Raw genomic sequence first — 24,110 nt, forward strand, 5'->3', positions numbered from 1 at the left:
ACAGTCACAATAGGTGTAATTTGGAAAAAGGAATTTTGAAAATTTAGAACTGAAGAATATCTTAGAGACAACATAGTTCAACCTCCAAATGAGAAAACTGGATAGAGATCTTATGTTAAATGATAAACCTTTAGGAGACTATCGCTAGGCCATGGACCAAGGCTTTCAAAAGCCTGAAGCATTAGAGGGAGTTAAATACTTCTGTCTATTAAATTAACCAGTTATTAATTGCCATTTAGCAAGCAAGGTATTACATTATTCCTGGCAATTACATATTTTTAATCCTGCTTTATATTTAATAAATACATAAATATTTTTATATTAAAATATTTATATATAATATAAATATAAATATTTATATTTAATATACATAAAGTTTAGTGATGCCTTTAGTGCTCTATAATTTATATTCTTCATAAAGTTGTGTCTGGTGCCAGCTGTCCAAAGTAGAGCCCCATGCTGAGGAAGGTAGAACCAGCGCTGCTAACTGACCTCAAGAGTTGTCGTTCCCACCACAACCTATAAGGGTGTCAAAACTCACACCCATACATGGTCACACTTCCCCTGAGTTTGCTGTGGTTCCCACTCAGGAAAATAACTACACTTCATGGTGTCCACATAGGATATTCCTTCTTTTTACGTCCTCTACTTTTTCATTCTTCCTACCAGGCATGGTGAAACCCAGTGTACCACCAGCCCTATCCTAACTGTTGATGTGAAACCTCACATTCATGTGTAATTATGACATGGAACAACCTGACTTGAGAGGACTTTCATCTGTGGCTTTAAGTCCCATTGAGTTTCTGTAGATCTGGCACATTGTTTACCCAGGTTCTTTTTACAACGTAGAACATCACATCTCAGTTTGTTTATTTTGCGTGTTTATTAAAGCATCTCTATATGGTAGGTGATAATTAATGTCCTTTCTCCACAGACCGTGGACCTGCACTCTTGTCCGAAGCCAATTGTATTTGTGTTACACACGTTCTTGTCGGCCAAAGTCACTCGCATGGGACTGCTTGTATGAGCAGCAAAAAGTCGGAAAAGAGTCTTGAATGTCACATGAAGTATTTCCACCTCAAAAAAAAAAAAAAGCACAATAAGAAAGCTCTTTGCTCTCTCCTCCAGCACAGTGCCTTGACAAGGACCTGCAAATCACTGCTGACCATAACCATGTTCAAAGAAGAGCCTGCCTTTCACAAGCTACCTTGGCCAGAAATTCTAGGACTCTAATAAGCTCCAAAATGAAGCTGTCGATTTATTGTCTAGTTTCCTCATGTGGTTTCTAAGTAATTCGGTTTATTCCCCTTATTAAGAAGGGTGGCTCATTGTTTTTCTTTTTGGACATAGTCAAATGTCCAAGAGTTGTTTTCTTTGTCTTCTTCCTATAGGATTTATTTCAGACTTAGCCTTGATCTCTCATTTACGACGACTATCTCTTCCCAGGTGCTACTTTGCAGCAGCCCGTGCTTCTTGGTCATTCCAAATAGGTTGTACATTTTGTTGCATTTACTGTCCTTTCTTGCTCCTTCTACCCTACGAAGTCCTCACGTTGCATCACCAAAGCGTTCTTCCATTTGTCCTGGCTCTGGCGACATCCCCCCACGTCCATCCCCCTGCCCCCTGCCCTCACAAGTGCTACCTGTAGGACTTAGAACTTGCAAAGTTTGATTTGCCTTGCCTTCTACTCCCTTTCTAGTGGTGACCAAGTTAAAAAGCAAGTTGGAAACTACTACTTTGAAAGAAAAGTTTTGCTTGTTTTAGGGTTTTCTGATTTTATCTTTGGTAGGAGCCAGGGGATGTTATAAGATTTATTTTAAAAGAAAATCCTCATTTTAGCCTAAGCTATTTTTTACTGCTTAACCAAATGTGCCTTTGGTTAGGGTTAGTGGAGCTTTATTGGTCACTATTCGAATAACTGGACATCACTGCCATTCCAGGAAGATCATCTATCCTACTTTGGAAGAATAGTCTTTGAGGGGGATTCCCTTAGTGGTATCTTTTCTAGTGGGCAGATAACTTGGAGGAAGATAAATGCTGGAGAGCAAGCTTGTTTAGAATTTGTGGGTAAAGCTAGCTTTGCAGCACAAACAACACGTCGAGTTGCCTTTGACTCTGTGCACCCACATAGGATCCTGGGCCTGGCCTTCTCCCTCTGGCAGCAGAGTGGCATGGACAAGCAGCTGCTAATTCAAGACTCAGTGTTGGCTTATTGATGCATCCCTGCAGCGCACAGGGTGACGAGACCATGGGGCAGCTACCTGGGTTTCGCTCAGCATTGCCAGATGTCATCATTGGGTCATAGTAGCAGTAAGTTTGCTGATTTTTGTGGTGTCGGAGAACACATTCAGCTTGTTATTTCTAATTATGAAGGAGGTATATATCTGAAAAACATTTAAAATAGTGTAATAGCTATATAAAATGTCAAAATTAGCACGGTCCTGGAACTGAAAGGAAAGGTAATATTGGCTTGTGTGTTCTCTGTGCTCTCTGAAAAAAGATCTCAGAATAGGTCTCATTTACTAGATTTATCAGGAGTGCCATAAGAGGATGTGAACACTACAGAGGGTGGAAGAGGGTAGCACTCCAAATAGGAAAATAAAACACAACAATACATGCAAAACATGAGCTATTTGTTTTGAGTGCAGACTGACACGTGGGACATGTGACAGAGCAGACTCGTGAGCAGAGAGTTCTAGTCAGACAACATTGTACCCCCGTTGTCTTCCCTCTGTCCATCAGTCAGTCCTCCTCGGCTGTGTACAGTGAGGTTAACCATGTGCAGAGGCCAGGGAGAGATGTCTGTTTTCCCCCAGCTCCGGTCCCAAAAATGAATTGTCTGGTCCACTTAAAACGAAATTGAATCTAGACTAGAATATGCTTTTCAGGAGATTTTATGTTTTGAAAATTCATATACCTAAATTTGGTTCTGTCTGGAAAAGTTTGCAAGTCATGGAAGAAAAAAAAATATCTTGAAGGTCCAGCTATGATTTCTGGAAGAAGAATTTCAATACATAATACCCTCAGATAAGGGACTGTGACACTCTGCAGTGAGAGTAGTATTAATCTGAGAAGTTGAATTATGCAGTCACAGACGTTTGCAGCAAAGCCATTTCGTTGAGATTGTCTGTGTTAGTGTGAAAGGCTAAGCCACTTAAAAGATTTTCAGGGGGAACTTTGAATCCCCTCATTAGTTATATGAAAAAGATCTGTAAAAAAGGTGTGATAAAATGTGGGCGGGAGAGGTAAGGCGTGCGTGCATTTCAGTTCATTTTGCTCAAGCTTAAACTCATGTATAGAACCAAGGTCCGTAGGGTTTTTAATGTCTTTTGAGTCTTCATGTGGAATGAACTTGTATGAGAGGTTTCCTTTGACCACTGGCACCCCCAAGAGCAAGAGCCCTTCAGCTGCTCGTTTAACATATTTCAAGAGCTTTTCAATCGCGGAACAACCAGGTTGTTCTTCAGTTAATGTGTTTGTGGGATTTTCAAACCACAAATGAAGTACTTTTTATAAATGAGACAGCCTTGATAAATATGGACATATTTTCAATCCATGGTTGGGAATCTGTGCTTGATGAGGGCTGACTATATGCATTGCTCTGCGTCATTGTACATAAGGGACTTGAGCATCCGTGGATTTTGGTATCCGTGGGGGTTCCTGGAGCCAGTCCCCCACGGACACCAAGGGATGACTGTACTTAAGTTCTTGGGGAGTCAGAAGTTAAATGATTTTTCGACTGCGCAGGGAGTCGACAGCCTTTGTCCCCATGTTGTTCAAGGGTCAACTTGTATTTTGTATTTAGATGCCAAAATATGGCAAATTATTTTCAAATGACAACTAAAAATGGGCATTTTTGATATTTTACGTCTTTTATAGAACAGTTAACTTTTCATTTCTTTTTCATTTTGAATTAGGAAAATGGTTGAGTGTGTTGTGGGCTTCCATGTGTAGAATGTAAAGGAATTGCAGAGTAGTGTCCCCTCATTTCGATGGACCACGTCCTGTGCCCCAAGACCTGGGGCTGATATCTTCTCCATATTCCACACAGATGCCTCTAAAAAAAAAGGCTCAGTTATTATTTTTCTGAAAAAGGTAAGTCCTTTCCTGAAGTCATCAAATGAACCTTACCTGGAAATTAGTATCTAATATTTTATATGAAGAAATACTTTAATGTATGTTTATACAGTATTTATTAGATAGTTGTAACTGTAAACTCACCTACCTAGTAGACAGAGTTTCAGGTTAAATATTGGGACACGTACAGGCAATCAAAACTATTACTTTAACTGTCATTCACCTATTTCAAAGCCATGTATTAGCACTTTTTAGGCAAGTAAACTCTAATAGTGCCTGTTTTATCATCTGTAGATTGAAAATTATTGCATGGCAGGAGAGATTGAATTATTTATTTCTTAATATTTTTATAAGTGGAAAAATCTCTAACCAACAAATGATTAAAGTTGTTACTGATTATTTGTTTTCTTGACTTGTCCTCCTAAGCAGAATGGTAACAGCTTTCTTTCAGCTGATTAAATGCACTTAGCTAATAAACCAAAATGTATTCTTTCAAAAAAAAATTAAGCTGTGTGGAATCTGGACAAGATTATGTTTCTCCTCCCAAAAAAACAGGTTTCACTGTAAATGGTTTTGATGGACAAAAGTGTGACCACTTTTGAGAAAAGGTTATGATAGAATTTTTTATTTTTAATTTTGTGAGAACCTCCAGGTCTTCTTGTTTAATTTATATGCATGTGGATATATTTGTATGTTTTCAAAAACATGGAAGAATCTCCATATTTTTTAAAGCGAATTATCTTGTAAGCTGCTATGCAAATTCTATTAAAAGCCCTACCTACCTAAAGAATTAAACCTTTTTGAAGCTTTCAGGGAAGACCTGTAGACTTAAGCACTTTCTCTGCTTTTTTTAATCTTATCTTGGACACTTAGGCTGAATTATGTTATTTTCACTGGTTATAAGCTATTGATTGTACATAATATTTAAACCATCCAAATATCCAGTACACATTTCCATGTCGCTGCCATCCACTAGTGATAACCATGAATGAAATGGCTGGTTAGAAAGCCAAAGGTTGTATTTTTTCAATCCCTAATGAAGAAGTAAAATGCCAGATCTCTTTGTTCTCAATAACATAGTGTTCTGGTCTGATTTGAATATCTGTATAAGATTTGAATATCTGAATAAAAAAAGAGACTTAAATTTGGGATGCTGCTTAAACTTTAAGTTGAATTTGACTATAGTCGTATTCATTCTGTTTATATATCTTTATCAGGTATATTATGTGTCAGGTGGTATTATATTCTACCTTGCATTTGGAAATTTCTTTTAGTTAAATTTGAATTGTTATAATGGCTCCTTTAAGATGAAAGCAGAGGAATTTGCCGTCTGTTGCCATTCTCTCTGTGTCCCTATTTTAATTGCTTGGAAATCTAGAATTATTTTGACTTTCCACATACAGTCTTTAAAAATCGACAGCAGCAGTCTTCCCCCTCCATCTCCCCTTTTTAAGCTGTATCTTTCACTGTGGTGGGTATATAGACACCCAATAAATGTGTGATGATAACAGTCCTAAAATAATTACGCTTTATATCAGGATTATGTTTTCTTGAGCAATATAGCTATTCCTATGGTATAATGATATCAAGTAAAACTTATTTTATACGTGTAATAGACTACTTAAGTAGATGATTTGAAACCCTTCCTCTAAAAAAATCCATCTGGCAGTTAAATGATACAAGTTCATCCTATTAAAGGATTGAATTTCAAGTTAAGGTAAGGTACAATAAATAGGCACATAAAGCACACGTCTGTGTCCTTGTCTGTTTGACACTACGTAGCTAAACTGCCAACTGGAAGAATGATTGTTATATATTAACTTGAAAAAATATTTTAACGTATTCTATTGTTTCAAAACTGATAAACTTGAACTTAATCTCTTGCCATTTCTTATTCTTCCTTTCCACTTCAGGTGACTGAACCAAAACATATTCTGGTTTTTAAAATGAATCAAGGGGCAGCTGGTTAGCTCAGTTGGTTAGAGCATGATGCTCATAACACCAGGGTTGCCCGTTCGACCCCGCATGGGCCACTGTGAGCTGTGCCCTCCACAACTAGATTGAAACAACTACCTGACTTGGAGATGATGGGTCCTGGAAAGATAGACTTAAAAAAATAAATAGGAGTTTAAAAAAAGAAAAAAAAAGAATCTACATTTGAGGTAATGCCTAAATAAGCCATTTGCAAATGATTGCTTGCTCTCTAATGATCATTTGGTTATATTCAAAACCTACCATATGAACTGTAATCCTTAAATTGTCCCTAAGTAGATTGGTTGAAACTAAAAAGCTATAACAGAGAAATGATACTTCATTGTATTGTGAGATTAGGTATCCTGATAGATTCTAACTTCTGAGTCCTCTACGTACCTTAGTCAGTTTCATAGTAATCTTAACCTCCATCCCATTGACACAAATGCTTTTTAGTTTTTGAGTCCATTTTTATCCCAGTCACATACACACCCTTGGAACTTGACCCTTCTCTCACCTCTTCCAAAGTGATGGAAGTCTCTTATGAATAGACAAAAGGTTCTTTGGAGGCTTGGAGAAATTTTGAAATTGCAGGACTAATTAATGATATATTAATTTTTACAGTCTTTCATCAAATAAGCATTTATTCATGTACAGTTCTTCACAGGCACTCTGAAGAGTCCAAAAGAAAGTTCTTGCCCTCAAGTAGCGCATAATCCATTACTTCTCAATCATGCCATGCCATCTATCAATCAGAGGTTAAGTAACCACTTCATAGTTTTACCAAAGTACACCTGAAGTTCTGCTCATCGGGCAAACTGCAAAATGTTTAAAAGGTTGCTCGGTCTTTGGTCCATGCCAGCATGAAAGAACTCCAAGAATATTTAAGTAGATTGGTCTTTTCATCATAATTTTTTTAATGCAAAATTGAGACTAGTTTGGGAAGGAGAACAGTATAGAATATCCGTAGTAAGATAAAGAACAACAATTATGCTCTATTGCCCAAAGTGGATCAATGGAAAAGTTTTTTTTAAAGAAGTGCTGCTTTCAACTATAAACAGCAAAGCTAAATGTATATTTCGTCTACTCCCTTCCCTCCCCCCCCCACTTCTAAATTGTGCTGACCCATTCATTCCCACATTTAAACCTTTAAACATCTCATTTGCTGGAAATCCTGACACATGATAGATGGAGTGTTTCTTCATAATGAGAGATCAAAATGAAGATATTTAAAACTTAGTAAAATTTCACTTATTCCAGAACACTCTGACATTCAAACTCAGTAAAAAGGACACCTAAAGAAAATGAAAGGTTGATTGAATTTTTCTGTACTTTTCATACAATAACAGTCCTTTTCTATCCAGCTTGCCTTCCATTTATCACTAGGGTCAGCCTTTCAGGTGACATCCGTCATTATGCCCAGAAAGTACCTGAGCTATGTGATTGGAATGGCAGAGGGAACAGAATCTCATGGGCTCCTTCCCCTTTGTTTTCTAGAGTCCTGGAGTTGTGTGCCCAAGTTAGGTCATGCCTCCAGTGTCTTGCTCTTTAAACCTACCCTTTGACAATCAGGTGCTAATGATTATATATTAGAACCAGCACATAAGTATTGTCATGTAAGTGTCTGTTCCTTCTAGGTTGGAAGAAGTGCTCTCCTTTTATCTCAGTCCTGTTCAATTGGGTGTGAGTTACATTTTTTCACCTCTGTTTTGTAAATTAATAGAATTTGGGGGAAAGGATAGGATTAAAACTAAGTTTTGGGTTTGGCACAATCATCCATCTTGATGATGCTTTTCCCAACTTGCAGCAAATCTGCCCTTATCATAAGAACCAGTTTCATTTTTATCCCCCTCCAATATAGGACTCCAGTGTTGTGTTTACAGTCTGTCGAATAGGTTCAGCGTGATAAGACCTTGGTGCTCAAAGAATTGTTTCCCTTTTGGTATCAGACCCAAGGTCTTTTAGAAGATAGATAATGTGGCAAACCACTACTTATGAAGGCCTATTTTGGCTAATCTGTGCAAACTTTGACTATACCCACTTGTTTGTATTCTGTCCCATGCAGTTTTCATTTTTGTTAAGTATTAAGACTTAGAAAGCTAGAATAATACTTCTACAAAGAATTAAAAGTATGTGATGATCAGTTTTTTCCTTCTTTTTAGAACCTAGTATTTAAACAAGACTTTAAGTATTGTGTAAAATTTAAGTTCCAAATCTTCTGGCATTACCAGACTACCAAATCAAAACCCATGGCATAAAACAGGGCAGTACTTATGTTCTTAAAAAAAAAAAAAAGCTTTATGTATGTGTACTCTATAAATACAGATGCATAGACAACACTTTCCCTTGAGTTGCATGTCAACATATAGCATTGTATATTACAATGAAAATTTGTAACTTAAGGGTATTATATATAAATACATATATACCTTTGTAACCTTTATACTGTAAATAAAAAAATTGCTTTTAGACTTGTAATTTTTCATTTTTTTATGTTAAAGTAGTTTCAAACCTACAGTAAAGTTTTAAGAACAGTACAAAGAACTCCTACTTTCCCTTTACCCAAATTTCCCAATTGTTAACTTTTTACCACATTGGTTCCATTACCCTCTCTTGTCTTTTTCTGACATGATGCTGTCTCAGCCCTGAACTCTCCAGTGTGTACCTGCCAAACACAAGGACGCTGCCCTGCCACCATACAGCTCTCCCAATTAGGAAACCAGCATTCGTACCACACTACCACCCCATCCATCCACATACCCATTCAAATGGTACCAACGGTCCCAACAATGTTTTTTTCCTTTCTGGCACGAGATCCTAGCCAGTATCACATGTCGCATTTGGTTGTCATGTCTCATCAGTCTCTTCTGGTGCCATTTTAAAGCAGATTTCGGGCAACTCCAAACTGAAAAACTCAGTTTTGGTTCTAGTTCCACCAGTGACTTGATGTATGATGAGAGCTTTATCATACTTTGAATCACACAGAGGAGTGAGAGCGGAGATGGTTTCTTAGGAATCGTATTAGGAATCATCAGTGTTCCGTTAACTTGGGTGTCAGTCACTCATTTTGCATGACCTCGGCAAAATTTGGTCCTGGCCCTGCCTCTCCAAAGTGTTACTCAGTGAACCTAATTTTTGTTCCTCCTCTTCCACACTGTCTTGGCCCCATCCAGGGTTCCTTAAGAAACTGTCAGGAACCTACTCCTTGGCACGAGCTCTAGAACGCTGGAATTCATATATTCTGGTTTTATTAGGTTTTATTAGCTAAGCAGTTGATTGACTGGTCCAAGCTTGCGTTTACAAGAAGTGCCAAATTCTCAGTATCAGAATCCAATCTAGAAAAGTGCTGTGCAAGAAAGGGCAAAGAGAATTCTGCATTTGCAAGTCAATAACTTTCTAGCTAAAGTGTGGGAGCTGAGAATCTGATTTCTGCTTTGTGAGACATTTAGAACATGAAGTTACTGATCTGATTCAGAATCATCGAGCCTAAACATACCCCATGTGCCAGCCCACAAATAACTTAGTGCCACTATTCCCCCTTCCTTTTTATTCCCCCATCCCCAGAAATGGCAACACCACTGCAGAACTAAGGGGTTCTCAAAGACTGTTTTCAAGCCATTGTCTAAGGAGAAAGTCAACAATGGATGACCAAGTGAAAGGGGAGGAGATCCCATTTCCTGCCATCAAAAGCAGCTACTCAGGACAGAGCTTCCTCTGTGGGGGGGAGCGTCCTCTGGGAAGCTCTGCCTGATAAGCAGGGTGATTGTATCTGGATGGCAGGTACATGAAACACAGAAGCTAAGCAAGAGGTCCAAGAAAGCTGAGTAGGCAGAACAAAGAGAAGATGAACACCGCCAGTGGATCACAAACCCAGCCCTTGCTATGGGCTGAATTGTGCCCTGCCAAAATTCATATACTGAGCCCACCCCCAGCACCTCAGACGTGACTGTATTTGGAGAAAGGGCCTTTGAAGAGGTGATTCAGCAGACCCTGTGAGGACACAGCAGAAGCGTGGCCATGGGAGAGCCAAGGAAAGAGTTCTCAGAAGAAACCAACACTGCTAAATACCTTGATCTTGGACTTCTAGCCTCCAGAACTGTGAGAAAATACATTTCTATTGTTTAAAGCCACCCATCTACAGTATTTTGTTATGGCAGCCCTGGCAAATGAATACAGCCCTCTTCTAATTGTAGAGACTTTTCATTTTAATTCCGTCTTCCAACTTGCACGGCCCATCTAATATGTGGGGTTAAGATGTTCTCAAATTCTCTGCCTCACTCTCATCCACCAGTTAGAGTCCCTGTCTTTCATTTGCTCATTTATTAATTCTTAATTATTAATGCTCCCAGCAGATAGTAAATGAGTACCTATCTTGTGCCAGTCCCCTGGAAAAGACCCAACCCCGTCCTCTCAGTAATGCAAAAGGACAGTGACTGCCAGGTGCCATAGCAGCAAATGAGTCTCCCCATTCAGTTCTGTCAGTGTCTGAAAGAGCAGAGTGTTCAGGGTAGAAGAGAAGCCGTGACTTGGACGGTGTGGACGGTGTGTGCCTCCCCTTCTTACCCAGACTCATCAAAGGCCGTATCCTGCCACTCCTGTCATTATCCTGACTCGCATCCACAGGGACGCTCAGTACCCTGGCCTTTTGGTTCCCGATCTCCCATGTCCGATGACGGCCCTTCACACCCTCTCACCATTTTCCTGCTCCCTTGGTCACCCCCCTAGACTGCATTATTGCTGAAACAGCCATTTCCGAAATCAGTACCTGAAGCATCCCTTTCCAGCATTCTCTCACTGTGACTATCCTTTAACCTTTTAGGTCCTCAGTTAATCCACTGACTCTTCTCTCTATTCACCTCCCACCTTACCTGGCTGCGATTCCATAGCCAGCCATTGTAGTACAACACTAGCTAAGCTTGTGAATTCCTTGCTGCTCTATTTTCATAGGAGCCACCTGGGTGAATCCCGCCATCTCCCTGCACATGAATAGCTGAGTACTGGGGAGAAAAGTCCAAGGCAAATTGGTACCTCTATACATTTATAGAGGTTGCCAGCTTTTACCAGGTTTGCCCTTAACACTGATCACTGTTGGTTCACTTGAAATGATTTTAAACTATCTTTACTTTCCCCAAATTCCAGGCCTCCCAACTCCTCCCTCTGCAGCTTCTAATTCACTGAGAAAACAGAAGCCACCCAAAGGTATTCTCCTAACTTGTTGTTACCATCCTTCCCTCACTCCTTCTATAATGCCTAAAGCCAGTCCTGCCTATGCTTTGATCCCATTCCCATTAGTTAGTCTTCTTTACTAAATTCTTCCTATCGGTTTTCCAAACATGTTCAACTCTTCTCACATTAACAACCATCAAAAACTCCTTTCTGGACCCCACAACTGCAGCTATTGCTGTAGGCCTCCCTTTCTTTTCCCCAAACTTCTTGAAAGAGTTGTGCCTTCCCATGGACTGTATTTCCTCATGACCCGCTCACAGCCGGCCCACTGCAGTGTGGCTTCTGCCTCCATCACTTACCGAAACATCTCTGGCCGAGGTTGTCAGCTAACCCACAGCTCTCTTGCCACCTCCTCTGACTTCCAGGACACTCTTCTGGCTATCCTACCTCTCCAGCTCTTTCTGAGCTTTTGCAGGCTCATCCTCCTCTGGTCAGCCAACAAACCTCCAAGCTCTGTCCTAAACTCTCACCCTACACTCTCCTCTCCCCTTGGAGATCTTATTTGCACAGCTTCCATTCCCATCTATACCCAGATGTCTCCCAGTTGTGCATCTCCTGCCCTCATCTTTCTTCTGACTTCCAGACGCGTACATGTGACATTTGACATTTCAAAGGCAACTCAAACTCATGCTGTTCCTTACTCATCCACATGCCAAAACATGGTCTTCGTCCAGTATTCCCCATCTCAGTAGCACCACCATTGGTCCAGGTGGTGAAGCCAGCAACCCAGACTCATCTCTGTCCCCTCCTGCCCCTCACCATACCTTATATCAAATCCATTCCCAAGTGCTTATAATTTATCTCCCAAAACCTCCCCATTCTGGGTGTCTCTCCATGGCCCTCCTAGTCCAAACTTCCCTCACTCTTCTGGACTACTGCAATAGTGCAATAGCTTCATATAAAATAGCCACCTCATCCCTGCAATCTGTTCTGTATTTTAGGGCTAGAGTCATTTATCAAAAAAAAAAAAAAAGTTTCCCATTGTTCTTAGGATAAAACCCAAAATCTTGACCATAGCCAAATATCCTGGCCCCTGCCCAACTCCCCACCATCAGGTCACATCAAACTTCAACTTACTTTCTGTTCTGGCTACAGTTAGCCTTCCTCCAGTTTCTTAAATTCTACCAGTGGCCTCCTCAGGGCCCAGGGCTTTTGCACAGGCTGTGTCATCAACCCAGAATGCTCTTCCTCACCCTACTCAAACCACTTAAATAGGAGGCTTTCCTGACCCCTTATCTTGGGCAGGTTGCCTGTGACAAGCCCACATAGTACATGGACCTTCACACACATGCCTCAACATGCTTATGACTTCATTTTTCCTGATGAACATCATCTTTCTGCTCAGACTGCAGGCACCCCTAGAGCGGTTTCGGTCATTGCTGTATCCCCAGAAACTAGCGCAGAACTCGGCACATTGTGTATATTGACTAAATATTGTCAAGCGAACGAATGTGAACAACCAATCTGCTATACTGAAGTTCGGTGGGGTAAAGCCCCCAGCTGTGGAGGTTTAAGGAAACCACTTTCCTAAAGAGAAAAGTAGAAGGGTTAATATTAACAACAACAACAACAACAAAAAGCACCACCAACAAAAACTACCTTTAGATAGAGCCACGGGCATCATAGTAAGTTACCAGGGACTGTGTTTACTTTAGCTAGCTCATTCATTCCTCCCAACGCCAGAAAAGGTAGATACTAATTATTAGTATACCCTATTAACCATCAGGAACTTAAAGCTCTTGGAACTTAGGTTTACTATGCCGGTATAACTATCCTATAGGTGCTGTTTTATTCGAAATGGGGTCTATGACTTGAAGATTCTACGTACCCGCCCTGCCCCTGACCCCGCCCCCTCGTCCTGCCCCGCCATCACCCCAACCTCGCTGGGCTCCCGGCCCCGCCCCCGTCCCACCCCGACACACCCCGCTGCTCCGGTCTCGCCCAAGCTGCCCTGGTGGCCGCGGAGAGCGGTACCTGCAGTGCGGTCCATGGCCGCCGGGGGGCAGGCGCGCTGCTCGGGCCCGACCGCTCTGGGCCGCACTCCTCGCTCGTCCTCAGACTCGGCTCCGGCTGCCAGCGCCCACCCTCCCCGCGTCCAGCGCGGACCCGCTGGGCTCCTTGTGCCGGATCCAGCACCTCGGCTTTCCGGGACCGGACCGACGCCGCAAACAGCACCGCGGGGTGTGAGTCGGACCCAGGAGATGAAATGACAACGTCAACCCTCCAGGTACTCGGCGCGGCCCGGCTGGCTTGAGGAGGCCGAAGGAGGCGCGGCTGGGCCTGCGGGCCGGCAGCCGGGCGGGCGGAGGGCCTCCTCGAAGCACCAGTCTCGCATCCCTCGCCCAGCCGCCCTGTCGCCGCCTCCGCCCGTTTCTGTGTTCACCCGCTTGGAGCCGAGGGCCGCCTCCCATCCAGAACGCCCGGACTCCTTGGCCGGGCGGAGTCCCCGGCCGCTATGTGCTGCTGGCGCCGCGGTACCGCCGTGGGGCTCAGCCTCATCCCGTTTTCACAGGCACCGTCCGGGAAGCTCGGGCCCGCGGTCCGGCTGCTCGCCCTCCCCCCTCCTGCCTCCCAACAAACCCCCGCTCCTTCCCTGGTCTGCGATTTCCTCTTCTCGGCCAACGGCCAACGACCCTCCTTTCATTCCCTAGATCGTGCAGGGTGGTGCTGGGGTGGCGCCACCTGGATGCATGACTGACCCATTCTCCAGGTGCTGCCAGTCTTGCTGGGCCGGAAAACATAAACATACTCAGGCCTCAGACCTGGGTTTGAATCTCCACTCTGCCACTCACTAGCATGTGACCTTGGTCTAGTTACACGATCCTGGAGTCTCTCCGGTTTCTTGTCAGTAAAATGGGGTAATACCCTGTAGCGTTGTTGTGACAGTGGCTCTAGATTAATTCAGGTAAAGCATCCTTAATACGGTGCCAACTGCATAGTGAGTGCTCAGTGAGTGATGACAGATACAGTGTTTGCAGGAGTGAGGCAAGACTTCATGGAAGAAGAGGCATTTGACGGTATTATCAAAGGATCGGTAGCATTCAGATACCTGGAGGTAGAAGAGGGAAGGTTAGTTACTTCAGGTGGAGGAAAAAGTGGGAACAGTGAGTAAACTTCCACCTGCAGGTCCCACCTGCCTAGACAGTTTTTGTATGGCCTGTGAGCTAAAAGTTTGTTTTCACATTATTTTTTAAAGAAATAGCTTTATTAAGATATAACTCATGTGCCATACAATTCACCCATTTAAACTGTTCAATTCAATGCGTTTAGTATATTCACAGAGTTGTGCAACCATCACCACAATCACTTTTAGAATGTTTTCATCATCCCAAAAGGAAATCCTGCACCCGGTAGCTGTCACTCCCCCAACCACTCTATCCCTCCCAGCCCCTGACAACCACTAATCTACTTTTGTCCCTATGGATTTGCCTGTTCAGGGTCCTTTGTGACTGGCTTCTTTCATGTAACATGATGTTGTAGGTTTTCACATTTTTAAAAGGCTGAAAAGATATTTCATGATACATGAAAATCATATTTCAGTGTCTATAAATAAAGTTTTATTGGAACACATCCCTGCTCATTCATTTATATATTATCTTTGGCTGTTTTTGGGCTACCAAGGCAGAGTTGAGTCATTGCTACAGAGATTGTATGGCCAGGAAAATCTAAAATATTTACTGTATGCAGAAAGTTTGCCAGCTCCTCTGTTACATCTTCGTAACCCTTTTCTTTCATCCTTGTCCTTTGCAATACTTGTTACTAGAAATGTGGCAGGGCTGTTAGTTTTGTCACCTTACCCTCCTGTTATGCAAAACTGTTCCTCTCAATTGCAACTGAGGCGTCTTATACGTGAAAAGCTGTATATGGTTGCTAAAAAAAAAATCTAACGTAGTCTTAGGTGCATTAATTAAAGAGCATCAAGAAGGAGGGAGGGCATGGGCCTGCTCTGCCACCTGGGGGCTCTGCCACTTGGAGTATTGTTCTGAGCCCCACCTTTCAAAATGACAGACCTAACCAAGAAGGTGAACGGAGTGACAATGTCCAAGGAATTGGGAGTGTTTGTTCTGGAGAAGAGAAGCCACTGGGAAAAGGAACACCCCTTTCATGTCTTATCTGAAGGGCCATCGTGGGGCAGAGAGTAGACAGTGAAGCTTGTGTTTAAGCTGATGATCAGCCCAGAAGGTTCAGGGCTCCTAGCCGTTCTCTATTTGTAGGTAGTGGAGAGAGCTGAGCTTGAAAATAGTAGTCAACATTCTTTCATCTTTCCTCATCTCTTCAACCTGGTGAGTTAACATCAACCTGGCCTAACCTACCCGTCTTTTAGTTTTGTAGAGCTATCTGTGTCTTTCTTTCTGAGACTTCTTATTTTCAGATGGGGAAGGGCTGTACAAATGCCTGGGCCCTGCCAAGAGCTGGTCAGGCGGTTTGTTGTTTGCTGTGGACGGAACTGTGTGTATACAGTGGGATCCGCCCGCCTGGTGTCTAGTGCTGTATCAGCTTGAGGAGGATAATTCTGGTAATACTTCCTGGGTTGGTGAAGCTGTCGTTTCCAAAACTGGATATGTAGGTGTGGGGCAGATGCCTGAAAGATACAGTATGCTCTAAGTTCAGTCTAGAGCACAAGCCTATAGGATTTATGAGACGCACAGAGACACTCTCACAGAGTTCTTACAAGATTCCAGAGGACCGTTCCCCTCCGTTGGCAGCACATAATATACCTCTGGGGTATATGTACTGGAGATACTGGTGTATTGACCCACGTGTCTAAGCATCTCTTCCCTAGTGATCAACTTGAAGAAAACCGTCTTCTCTTTTCAGCCTAGAGAAGCAGGCGGGCCAGTAGAAGGAAGCAGAGATCCCTTTAAGTCCATCTCTTAAAACTCAAGTCGATGGACTTTCCTAGCTGACTGGGTCTTCTCTGGCCCTTGAGGTCAAGTGCTGTTTCTGGCCTCCATGCTGAGCAACACAGATACCAATTGGTTCGGCTGTTTCCCCTGTTCTAGGCTCTGAGTCCAGGTCCATTTCTTTTTACCTTGAGGCATGGAATAGAAAGGAATCTTTCCCTCTGAGTCCTAACCTGAGCTGCTTGATCAGGCTTCCATTTGCTGAAATTCAGAGTCAGGACTGAGAAGGAGGTCGCTTTTCACTGTATTGAGTGTATTGTGAAGTGGGATGGCTGTCTATTAAAGCTTCCTTTCAAGGCCTTTCATGTTGGAAAAGTAGGCCGACTGACAAAGTCCCAGGCCTGGCAATCTCTCTCATCAATGTATTCCTTCTGCCTGGGACTCCAGGGGCTTTCTGGATCTCTTGGGAAACTCTGAGCTATTTGCTTTACCTTTCCAGAAAGCCATTGACTTGGTGACAAAAGCCACAGAAGAGGATAAAGCCAAGAATTATGAAGAGGCACTCCGGCTGTACCAGCATGCCGTGGAGTATTTTCTACACGCTATCAAATGTGAGTCCCACGTGGGGCCCTCCCCAGTGCCGGGCCGCTGCGCAGGGACAGGCACCGGGGGCTCAGAGCCCCTCTCTGGTTCCCCTTTGCAGATGAAGCACACAGCGACAAGGCCAAGGAGAGCATTCGAGCCAAGTGCATGCAGTACCTAGACCGGGCAGAGAAGCTGAAGGACTATTTACGGAACAAAGAGAAGCACGGCAAGAAGCCAGTCAAAGAGAATCAGAGTGAGAGCAAAGGGTGAGTACGGAGGTGTGGGGGACCCATCCGGGCCCCGGGTCCCCACGAGCGGGTGCCCCTTTCCTGTGTCGCTGTCGTGCTTGGTGCTAATGCTACCTTGGGCTTGTACAGCACCTTTCTTTTGGAGAATCCCACTGACAAACATGATAATGCCCATGCACTTTCATCAAGCACTTTCCAGAATACATCCATGTACGTTCCCTCATTGGTTACCTCATTGGAGCTGGGATGGCGGGCCATCGTGGAGGTTAGGAGCCTCGGACTCTCCAGCCAGACTCCCCGGGTATACCCGAGCTCTGCCACTTCCTCGCTGTGTGACCTTGGGCAAGTGCCATGACCCCCCTGTGCTTCCAGGCTCCTCATCTGTAGGAGGGGGAAGATAATGGGACGTCACTCCTAGTGTTGCTCTAAGGAGCAAATGAGATGAGGGGGTGAAGCCCTGAGAATAGAGCTTGATGTGTAATTAGCACTAAATAAATGTCACCTGCTGTTGTCACTATAGTTGTCATCTTCATCTGACAGGTGATGCAGCAAACTCAGGGCTTCAGAGGTTGACAAGGTCACAGAGCTGGTACTTGATGGAGTCTAGACCCACACCCAGGGCCTCTGTTTCTGACTCCAAAGCCAGTGTTCCATCCAGTTTCTCTCCTCACGCCTGTGGTTCACCCACCATGGAAATGCCTGTTAGCTGAGCACTAAGGCCGGTGATATCGTGGAGGCGGGGGGAGAGCCCTGGGCAGGAAGGTCATGGAGTAGGAGAGTGGGGGGTATTTTGTCCGCTGCCTCCCCAGAAGTGAGAGGCTCTGCTTCTGGGTGGAGAGGATTTCCTGGAGTGAGAGACACACCAAGGAAGGGGCAGGAGACCTGACATCTCCAGGAGGGCTGCCAGGGTGGTGAGGACAGCAAATCACTTACAGCTAGACAGGAACTGGCCCTGGGGTCAGCACAGGGACTTGTTCCTTGTCCAGATGCTCCCCTTTAGACTTAAAAAGACTTACCTCTTCTCCGAGTCATAGCCACTTGCGGCCTGGGTTTGGGTCCATGTGAGAGGCCAGTGACAACTCCAATGGCTTGCCCGGCTGCTCTTCAAGTCCAGCCAAAGCACGCGTCCCTTTCCAGCCTCTAGAAAGGGCACACACCTCTATTCTTATTCCACTAATGAAGAAACGAGGCTGGGGTGTGAGAGTTTCCTGGAGGATCCACTGTGGGCCCTAAATGTCCTCGGGTTCCTTGTCTGTGGGTCTGTCACCCCTGTTGAGCAGGGAAAGCATCCCTTTACCACCGTGCTAGCAGCCAAAGCCTGGCCTCACTCTGACAACTTCCTTGCCAACTGACACTTGCTCCAGCCTGTCGTCTTCTGTCTCCTCTCCCAGCAGTGATAGTGACAGCGAAGGGGATAATCCAGAGAAAAAGAAGCTGCAAGAACAACTTATGGGTAAGAGGCTCGAGCCCCATGGCAATGGGAGGGGGACATGGGGCGGGGCTCCAGGTCAACGGCTTTGCCTTCCTCCGCAGGTGCCGTCGTGATGGAGAAGCCCAACATTCGGTGGAATGATGTGGCTGGGCTGGAGGGGGCCAAGGAGGCCCTCAAAGAAGCTGTCATTTTGCCAATTAAATTCCCACACTTGTTCACAGGTAAGCGTTGAGCCACTGTAGGCGTCAATGTAAAAACGTCAGGCTTCTGAGGGAACCAGCTCGATGTGCCCACTCTGAAGGTATCCTGGAGCAGGTGGTGACTGGACTCCCTTTGTCCTTAGCAGGAAAGGCCTGGCTTTCCTGTGTGTCCCAGTCAGGAAGGGCCCTGCCCCTGCAGTCAGCGAATCCTTGGCTTCTCTCTGGTCACAACCTTTATGACCAGAACTTTGACTTGACCATCCCAGTGGGTGGGCATCAGGAACCAGTGCCAGCCAGTCCATGTCACTTTGCAAAGTCACTGGGGTCATGAGCCAGGGCTAGGACCGAGCTGTCGGCAGGTAACTGTTTCCTTTATGCCTTTGCTCTTACAGTCAGTTATCTTGGGAAACTTTTCTTTTCTGACTGTATTTACAGTGACAAAGACTCCTCTGCTTTTTTCTGTTCCCCTTCCCCAATCAGGAGGAAGCTTCAGTTTATTCTTTCTTGCAGGCAAGCGTACCCCTTGGCGAGGGATACTGCTCTTTGGACCCCCTGGTACAGGGAAATCCTACCTGGCCAAAGCGGTGGCAACAGAGGCCAACAACTCCACCTTCTTCTCTGTGTCCTCCTCAGACTTGATGTCTAAGTGGTTGGGGGAGAGTGAGAAGTAAGTCTGCCGCCAGGCCCTGCTCTGCTGGCAACCCCGGCAGCTGCTGGTGGCTCAGCTTCCTTGCCCTTGGAGTCACCTCCCAGAGGAGCTGCTCTTGGATTTCAGGGAGAAGTAGCCAGCAGAGGGGTATCTTGCTAGCTCCTTGGGTGGGACACTGTTCTGACCAACACAGCTGAAAGTGGAAGGGAACTTGGGAGAGATGAGGACTCATGGAGGGAAGGGAACGGCACTAACAATAATTGGGTATCAGGTCAGTATCATCTGTTGGGGACTTTATATTATTAATTCATTCCCCACACCGGCTCCCATTTTGCAGATGATGAAACAGGCTGAGAGGAAGGGAAGTGACTTGTCCTAAGTCCAGAGCTAATGTATGGGGCTGCCAGGATTGAAGCTGATGCCAAGGCTTGCTTTTCCTCTTGGTACAGTGCTGCCAGAGGATTTGTTACCACCAGTTCTTCTGAAATCCAAGCATGACTGTGGCCTCGACCTCCCCGTGGGAAGGGCGAGAGGAGAGAAGTGGTGACTGGAACCCTGGCTGGGCATGTGTGCAGGTGTCCAGGTCCCAAGCGCATTTCTCACCCTATAGGCTGGTCAAGAACCTGTTTGAGCTGGCCAGGCAGCACAAGCCGTCCATCATCTTCATCGATGAGGTGGATTCCCTCTGTGGATCCCGCAACGAAAATGAGAGCGAGGCTGCCCGAAGGATCAAAACAGAGTTCCTGGTCCAGATGCAGGGTGTGTGCTGTGCTGGGCTTCCTCCTGTTTCTTGGTCCACCTACAGTCAGCCAGGGTCTCATTATTTATCCGCAGCTGGATTCGGTTGTCCTTAGGGTGGAGGGAAGCGGTCCTCAGCTCCCTGTCCTCAGGCCTTCGCCCACCACCTCTCCACCCTTCCCGAGGCCAGCAGGCCAAGCTGGTTAGGGCCCCGCCAGAGGTGGCACAGGGACGGCTCTAGTTCAGGACATAAAGCCCCTGAGGTCCTTCCCGCCGGCTCTGACTGATCCTTCCAAGTGTTCTGAATCCATGTCTTGTCTCCCTTTCTCCACAGGGGTGGGGAATAACAACGATGGGACTCTGGTTCTTGGTGCCACAAACATCCCATGGGTGTTGGATTCGGCCATTAGAAGGAGGTGAGTCTTCCCAGGAGGAGCCAGGGGCTGAGGTCTTGCTCCAGCCGTGGTCGACCCGCTTCTGGCAGCCGGGAGTGCAGCTTGACTCCATTTCTCTGGAGGCTTCTCTGTGTCTGCACAGTGAGCAGAGCCCTGAGTGAAGCCAGTTTCTGGAGGGCCCCCCTGTGCCTCTTCATTAAGACCATTCTGCCATCCGTTCTCAAGTCCAGCCTCGTGCTTGGCTCTCTAGGTTTGAAAAGCGGATTTACATCCCGTTGCCGGAGGAGGCCGCCCGTGCCCAGATGTTCCGGTTGCATCTGGGTAGCACGCCCCACAACCTCACGGAGGCCAACATCCACGAGCTGGCCCGGAAGACAGAAGGCTACTCAGGTGCAGATATCAGCATCATCGTGCGGGACTCCCTCATGCAGCCCGTTCGAAAAGTACAGTCAGCAACACATTTCAAGAAGGTGAGTGGGCCAGCGAGGAACTGCTCCGGAAGCATCAGAGGAAAGGGGATATCAGCTTGCTTTGCCAGCTCCCTGGCTTCACAGGTGACAGCCTCTTGGGTCTCCTAGAGAACCAAGGGCAAGTGCACCGTGAGCCCTCTGGCTCCAGGGGCTGGGATTGTACCTCCTCTCCCCTTCCCTGCAGTTCTCCTTGCTTGAACATGACCACCTCAGATTGTGTGAACTTGGAGGACAGGGTGCTGTGGCAGCCCCCTCTGTTACTCCCGCCGTCAGCGTGGTCTGTCAGTGTCTGCAAAGGGGTGGGTACGAAATCACGCACTGTGAGGAGGAACTTCATTCACCCAGCAGACCTCTGTCGGGTGTCTGCCGAGGGTCCTACTATGTGCTTGGCCTCGTTCTAGATGCTGGGACAACAGTCATGACCAACCACGGCAGACAGAAACCCCTGCCCTCCTTTCTACTGGCGGAGACAGGCAACAAACAGAGGGTGTGGAGGGCGAAGACAGAGCAGAGAAAGGGAGGCCTGGCATTTCCCAGGTTTGGGGGGGATGGGCAGGTTGCACTCTTAAAAAATAGGCCACACTGGGTGACACTGGGATCAAGAGTTGAAGGAGGTGAGGAGATGAGCCTTCAGATGTTTGGGAGAGTGTTGCCAATGGGGCAGATTTCGATTGGAAAAACATTTTTGATGTCACTGCATTCATGGTGAGATATGAGTTAATGAGAAAGAGAAGATATTAAGGCATTTTGTACCACAAATTGAGATTCTAGAAAACTAGCTGGAATAGCATGCTAGTCATGAATCTCTGAAGTCAGACTTTGAGTCACTTGACGACTCAGCCCGAGAGTTTTGAAAGAGCCCTTCCCTCCTCAGACTATGACCTAGAAACCCAGGCATTCGTTCACCTCCTACCATTACCTTTTCTTCAGGACTCAGAAATCTGAGGTGGCCTGCCCCTTCCCCTCTAGCCAGTCAAACTCCTGTTTGGTTTCAGGTCTGTGGTCCTTCCCGTACCAACCCCGGCGTTATGATCGACGACCTCCTGACCCCATGCTCGCCAGGGGACCCAGGGGCCATAGAGATGACTTGGATGGATGTCCCTGGTGACAAACTTTTAGAGCCTGTGGTTTGCATGGTAAGTGGCCAGCTGGGAGAGAGGACCGCACAGAGCCCAGAGAATTGGGGGCTTGAGTCCAAGAATAAAAATAAGCTTCTTCCCTTCTCTGTCCTGGGCTATTGTGACTGCCTCATTCTGTGGGTTTGGCTTGCTTTGTACACAGAAGGGACCAGTAAACGTACGTCGCCCTGCTTGACTTGAGGCAGTGGCACAGGCACCTCTCACCTGACTGGTCTTCACCTCTCCTCATCTGAGTCTTGCAGATGGACTTGCTCATTCTGTGTGGCAGGTGTCTGCTTTTGTGGCTGGTGTGGAGGGCGTGCAGTTAGAAAGAGCTTCCCACTGGGGTTAAGAGATGAAGGGAGCTTAGATTCTCTCAGACCAGAGATAGGCCCGTCTGCAAATGCCATGAGCTGCCTCAGCGGGGAAGAGCGTCCCTGTCACAGAAGGCATCCAGGCAGAAACCAGGCCACCACAGGCATTCTGCGTTTGGGGCTGTGGCTGGCCTCAAAAGCAGGCCTCTTCCCACCCTGGACTGCATGGGTCTGCGACGCTGGGAGGCTGAGGCCCTGGAGCCCGGCTACTCCTCAGCCACACGCTCTTGTCTTTGCAGTCGGACATGCTCCGGTCTTTGGCCACCACCCGGCCTACTGTGAATGCAGATGACCTCCTGAAAGTGAAGAAATTCTCAGAGGACTTTGGACAAGAGAGTTAAAAGCTTCACACGGGTGATGGCGAATGTGGGAGGTTGATTGGGGTAAATTCATGCAGTCCCCATGTCGGTGGCCAGTCAGGGCTCCAGGGCTCATCCTAAAGATACTATAGTGTCCCCTCCGCTGTCTGGTCGCCAGCCGAGGAGCAGGAAGGGGCTCCCCGGCCAGAGACGCAGAAGTTCATTCGATACCCGGTGGAATATTGGCTCTTCCTACTTCCTCCTCCTCCTCCTCCTTCTTCTGGATGCTCACCAACTCCTGTCCTACCCCTCCATGGTTTTTTTTAAACCTTTTTTTTTGTTGTTGTTCCCCTAAATTAATGCTGCTTGGATTTTGGTCTTGGTTATAAATAAAGTTAAAATCACCTGGAAGCACCAAGGAGTGGGAGCAGCTCGTGCTGTGGGGTTGGTGCAGAAGCCCCCACAGCCTGTTCCTTCTAGACCCAATTTTGCTCCTGTGAACAGAATGGCTGATGCCCTGGGTCCCCAGCACAAGCTCTGCCTATAGAGGCCAAGAGTAAAGCCAAGCCATTCACACCCTCCTAGGTTGGCATCCTGGGCCCTGTGTCCTCCCTGCAGGAGGAGTGGACGGCCTTTGTGAGCACAAAGCTGTGTGGAGCAGAACAAGTGAAGGCAGTCAGGCGGCTTTCACTACTGCCTTTTCTTCCCTCTGAATGTGAGAACACTGAGAACACTAAACCCAGCCACTGCCCTCAGGTCTCTATCCTGGAAATGGGCTAATAAATCTTTTTCCCTTCTTGAGCCACCTGAGTGATCTCATCTTTGACTCTTGTCTGGGGCTCTTTGAAGGCCATGCTTGCTTCCAATAGAAAGACCCTCTGGTTTTCTCTGTTGTCTGCTCTTCAGCAGAGTAGGAAGTGGGAATGTCACCAAATGCCGCCTTTCCTAGGCCTGTACTCCAGTCAGGTTCATGAGACCTTTCTTCCCCAAGGGCCTCGAAAATGTGGTTGGGGGTGTTTGCGGGACCTGGCAGCGCTTCCTATTCAGCCTCCAGATCAGAAGCTCACACTGGGAGGCCTGTGGGCCAGACGTGGCCTGCAGCTGTGTTTGGTTTGGTCTGCTGCCAACATTTAAAAATTAAGAGATAAAAATTTAGATTTCTGGCTTCTGGGAGATTAGGTATTGCTAGGACTGTGTCCCTATAAGGCAACCTGTCTACAGCTGGGCAGGGGTGGCCCACTCAGAAGGGGACATGCTGTCCAGCCCAGCCATCCTCACGTGGACTGTTTATACTTTTGCATTGCCTACTCAGCCCCTCTGGCCATTGGAATTTGTGACTCCTATGAGACACCCACGGCCCCAGAGCTGGCATCCCTGGACATGCTGTCTGACAGAGCAGAAGCAGTAGAGGCTGTCACACATTGACCACGAGCATGTGAAAACAGAAAAGGCCAGGAATTGGTTGTTTCCCCCCTTCCCAAAAC

General features: G+C 46.1%; 2 protein-coding genes across 4 annotated transcripts in view; both read left to right on the forward strand.

Moving 5' to 3' along the window:
• Positions 1-12,046, forward strand: part of SNTB2 (syntrophin beta 2) — a 90,060-nt gene extending 78,014 nt beyond the window's left edge. Inside the window, exon 6 of one of the 2 annotated variants that reach the window (XM_033129488.1) lies at positions 935-12,046. In XM_033129488.1, the coding sequence (XP_032985379.1) occupies positions 935-1,027 (93 nt within the window). In that variant the 3' untranslated portion in view covers positions 1,028-12,046. The remainder of the gene's footprint in view (positions 1-934) is intronic. The other variant, XM_033129487.1, reaches the window with a different exon arrangement.
• Positions 12,047-13,326: 1,280 nt separating this feature from the next.
• VPS4A (vacuolar protein sorting 4 homolog A) lies at positions 13,327-23,037 on the forward strand. 2 transcript variants are annotated; one of them, XM_033129490.1, is made up of 11 exons: positions 13,327-13,501; positions 16,618-16,729; positions 16,822-16,969; positions 18,346-18,404; positions 18,485-18,604; positions 19,094-19,250; positions 19,843-19,991; positions 20,305-20,386; positions 20,616-20,835; positions 21,831-21,971; positions 22,567-23,037. In XM_033129490.1, the coding sequence occupies exons 1-11, from the start codon at positions 13,481-13,483 to the stop codon at positions 22,666-22,668; spliced, it is 1,311 nt and encodes a 436-aa protein (XP_032985381.1). In that variant the 5' UTR covers positions 13,327-13,480; the 3' UTR covers positions 22,669-23,037. The 2 variants fall into 2 exon arrangements, with proteins under 2 accessions (XP_032985381.1, XP_032985380.1); XM_033129489.1 differs by having other exon boundaries at positions 13,328-13,501; positions 18,343-18,404.
• Positions 23,038-24,110: the final 1,073 nt, after the last annotated feature.

Source organism: Rhinolophus ferrumequinum, chromosome 15 (genome assembly GCF_004115265.2).
Source record: "Rhinolophus ferrumequinum isolate MPI-CBG mRhiFer1 chromosome 15, mRhiFer1_v1.p, whole genome shotgun sequence".
Classification (NCBI taxonomy): Eukaryota; Metazoa; Chordata; class Mammalia; order Chiroptera; family Rhinolophidae; genus Rhinolophus; species Rhinolophus ferrumequinum.

Excerpts from the sequence above, each read along its gene's own strand:
- VPS4A (XM_033129489.1), top strand. The coding sequence starts at position 13,481 with ATGACAACGTCAACCCTCCAG. Across the intron at positions 16,730-16,821 it reads TTTTCTACACGCTATCAAAT|ATGAAGCACACAGCGACAAG; the intron begins GTGAGTCCCACG and ends TCCCCTTTGCAG. Across the intron at positions 20,836-21,830 it reads CAGCAACACATTTCAAGAAG|GTCTGTGGTCCTTCCCGTAC; the intron begins GTGAGTGGGCCA and ends GTTTGGTTTCAG.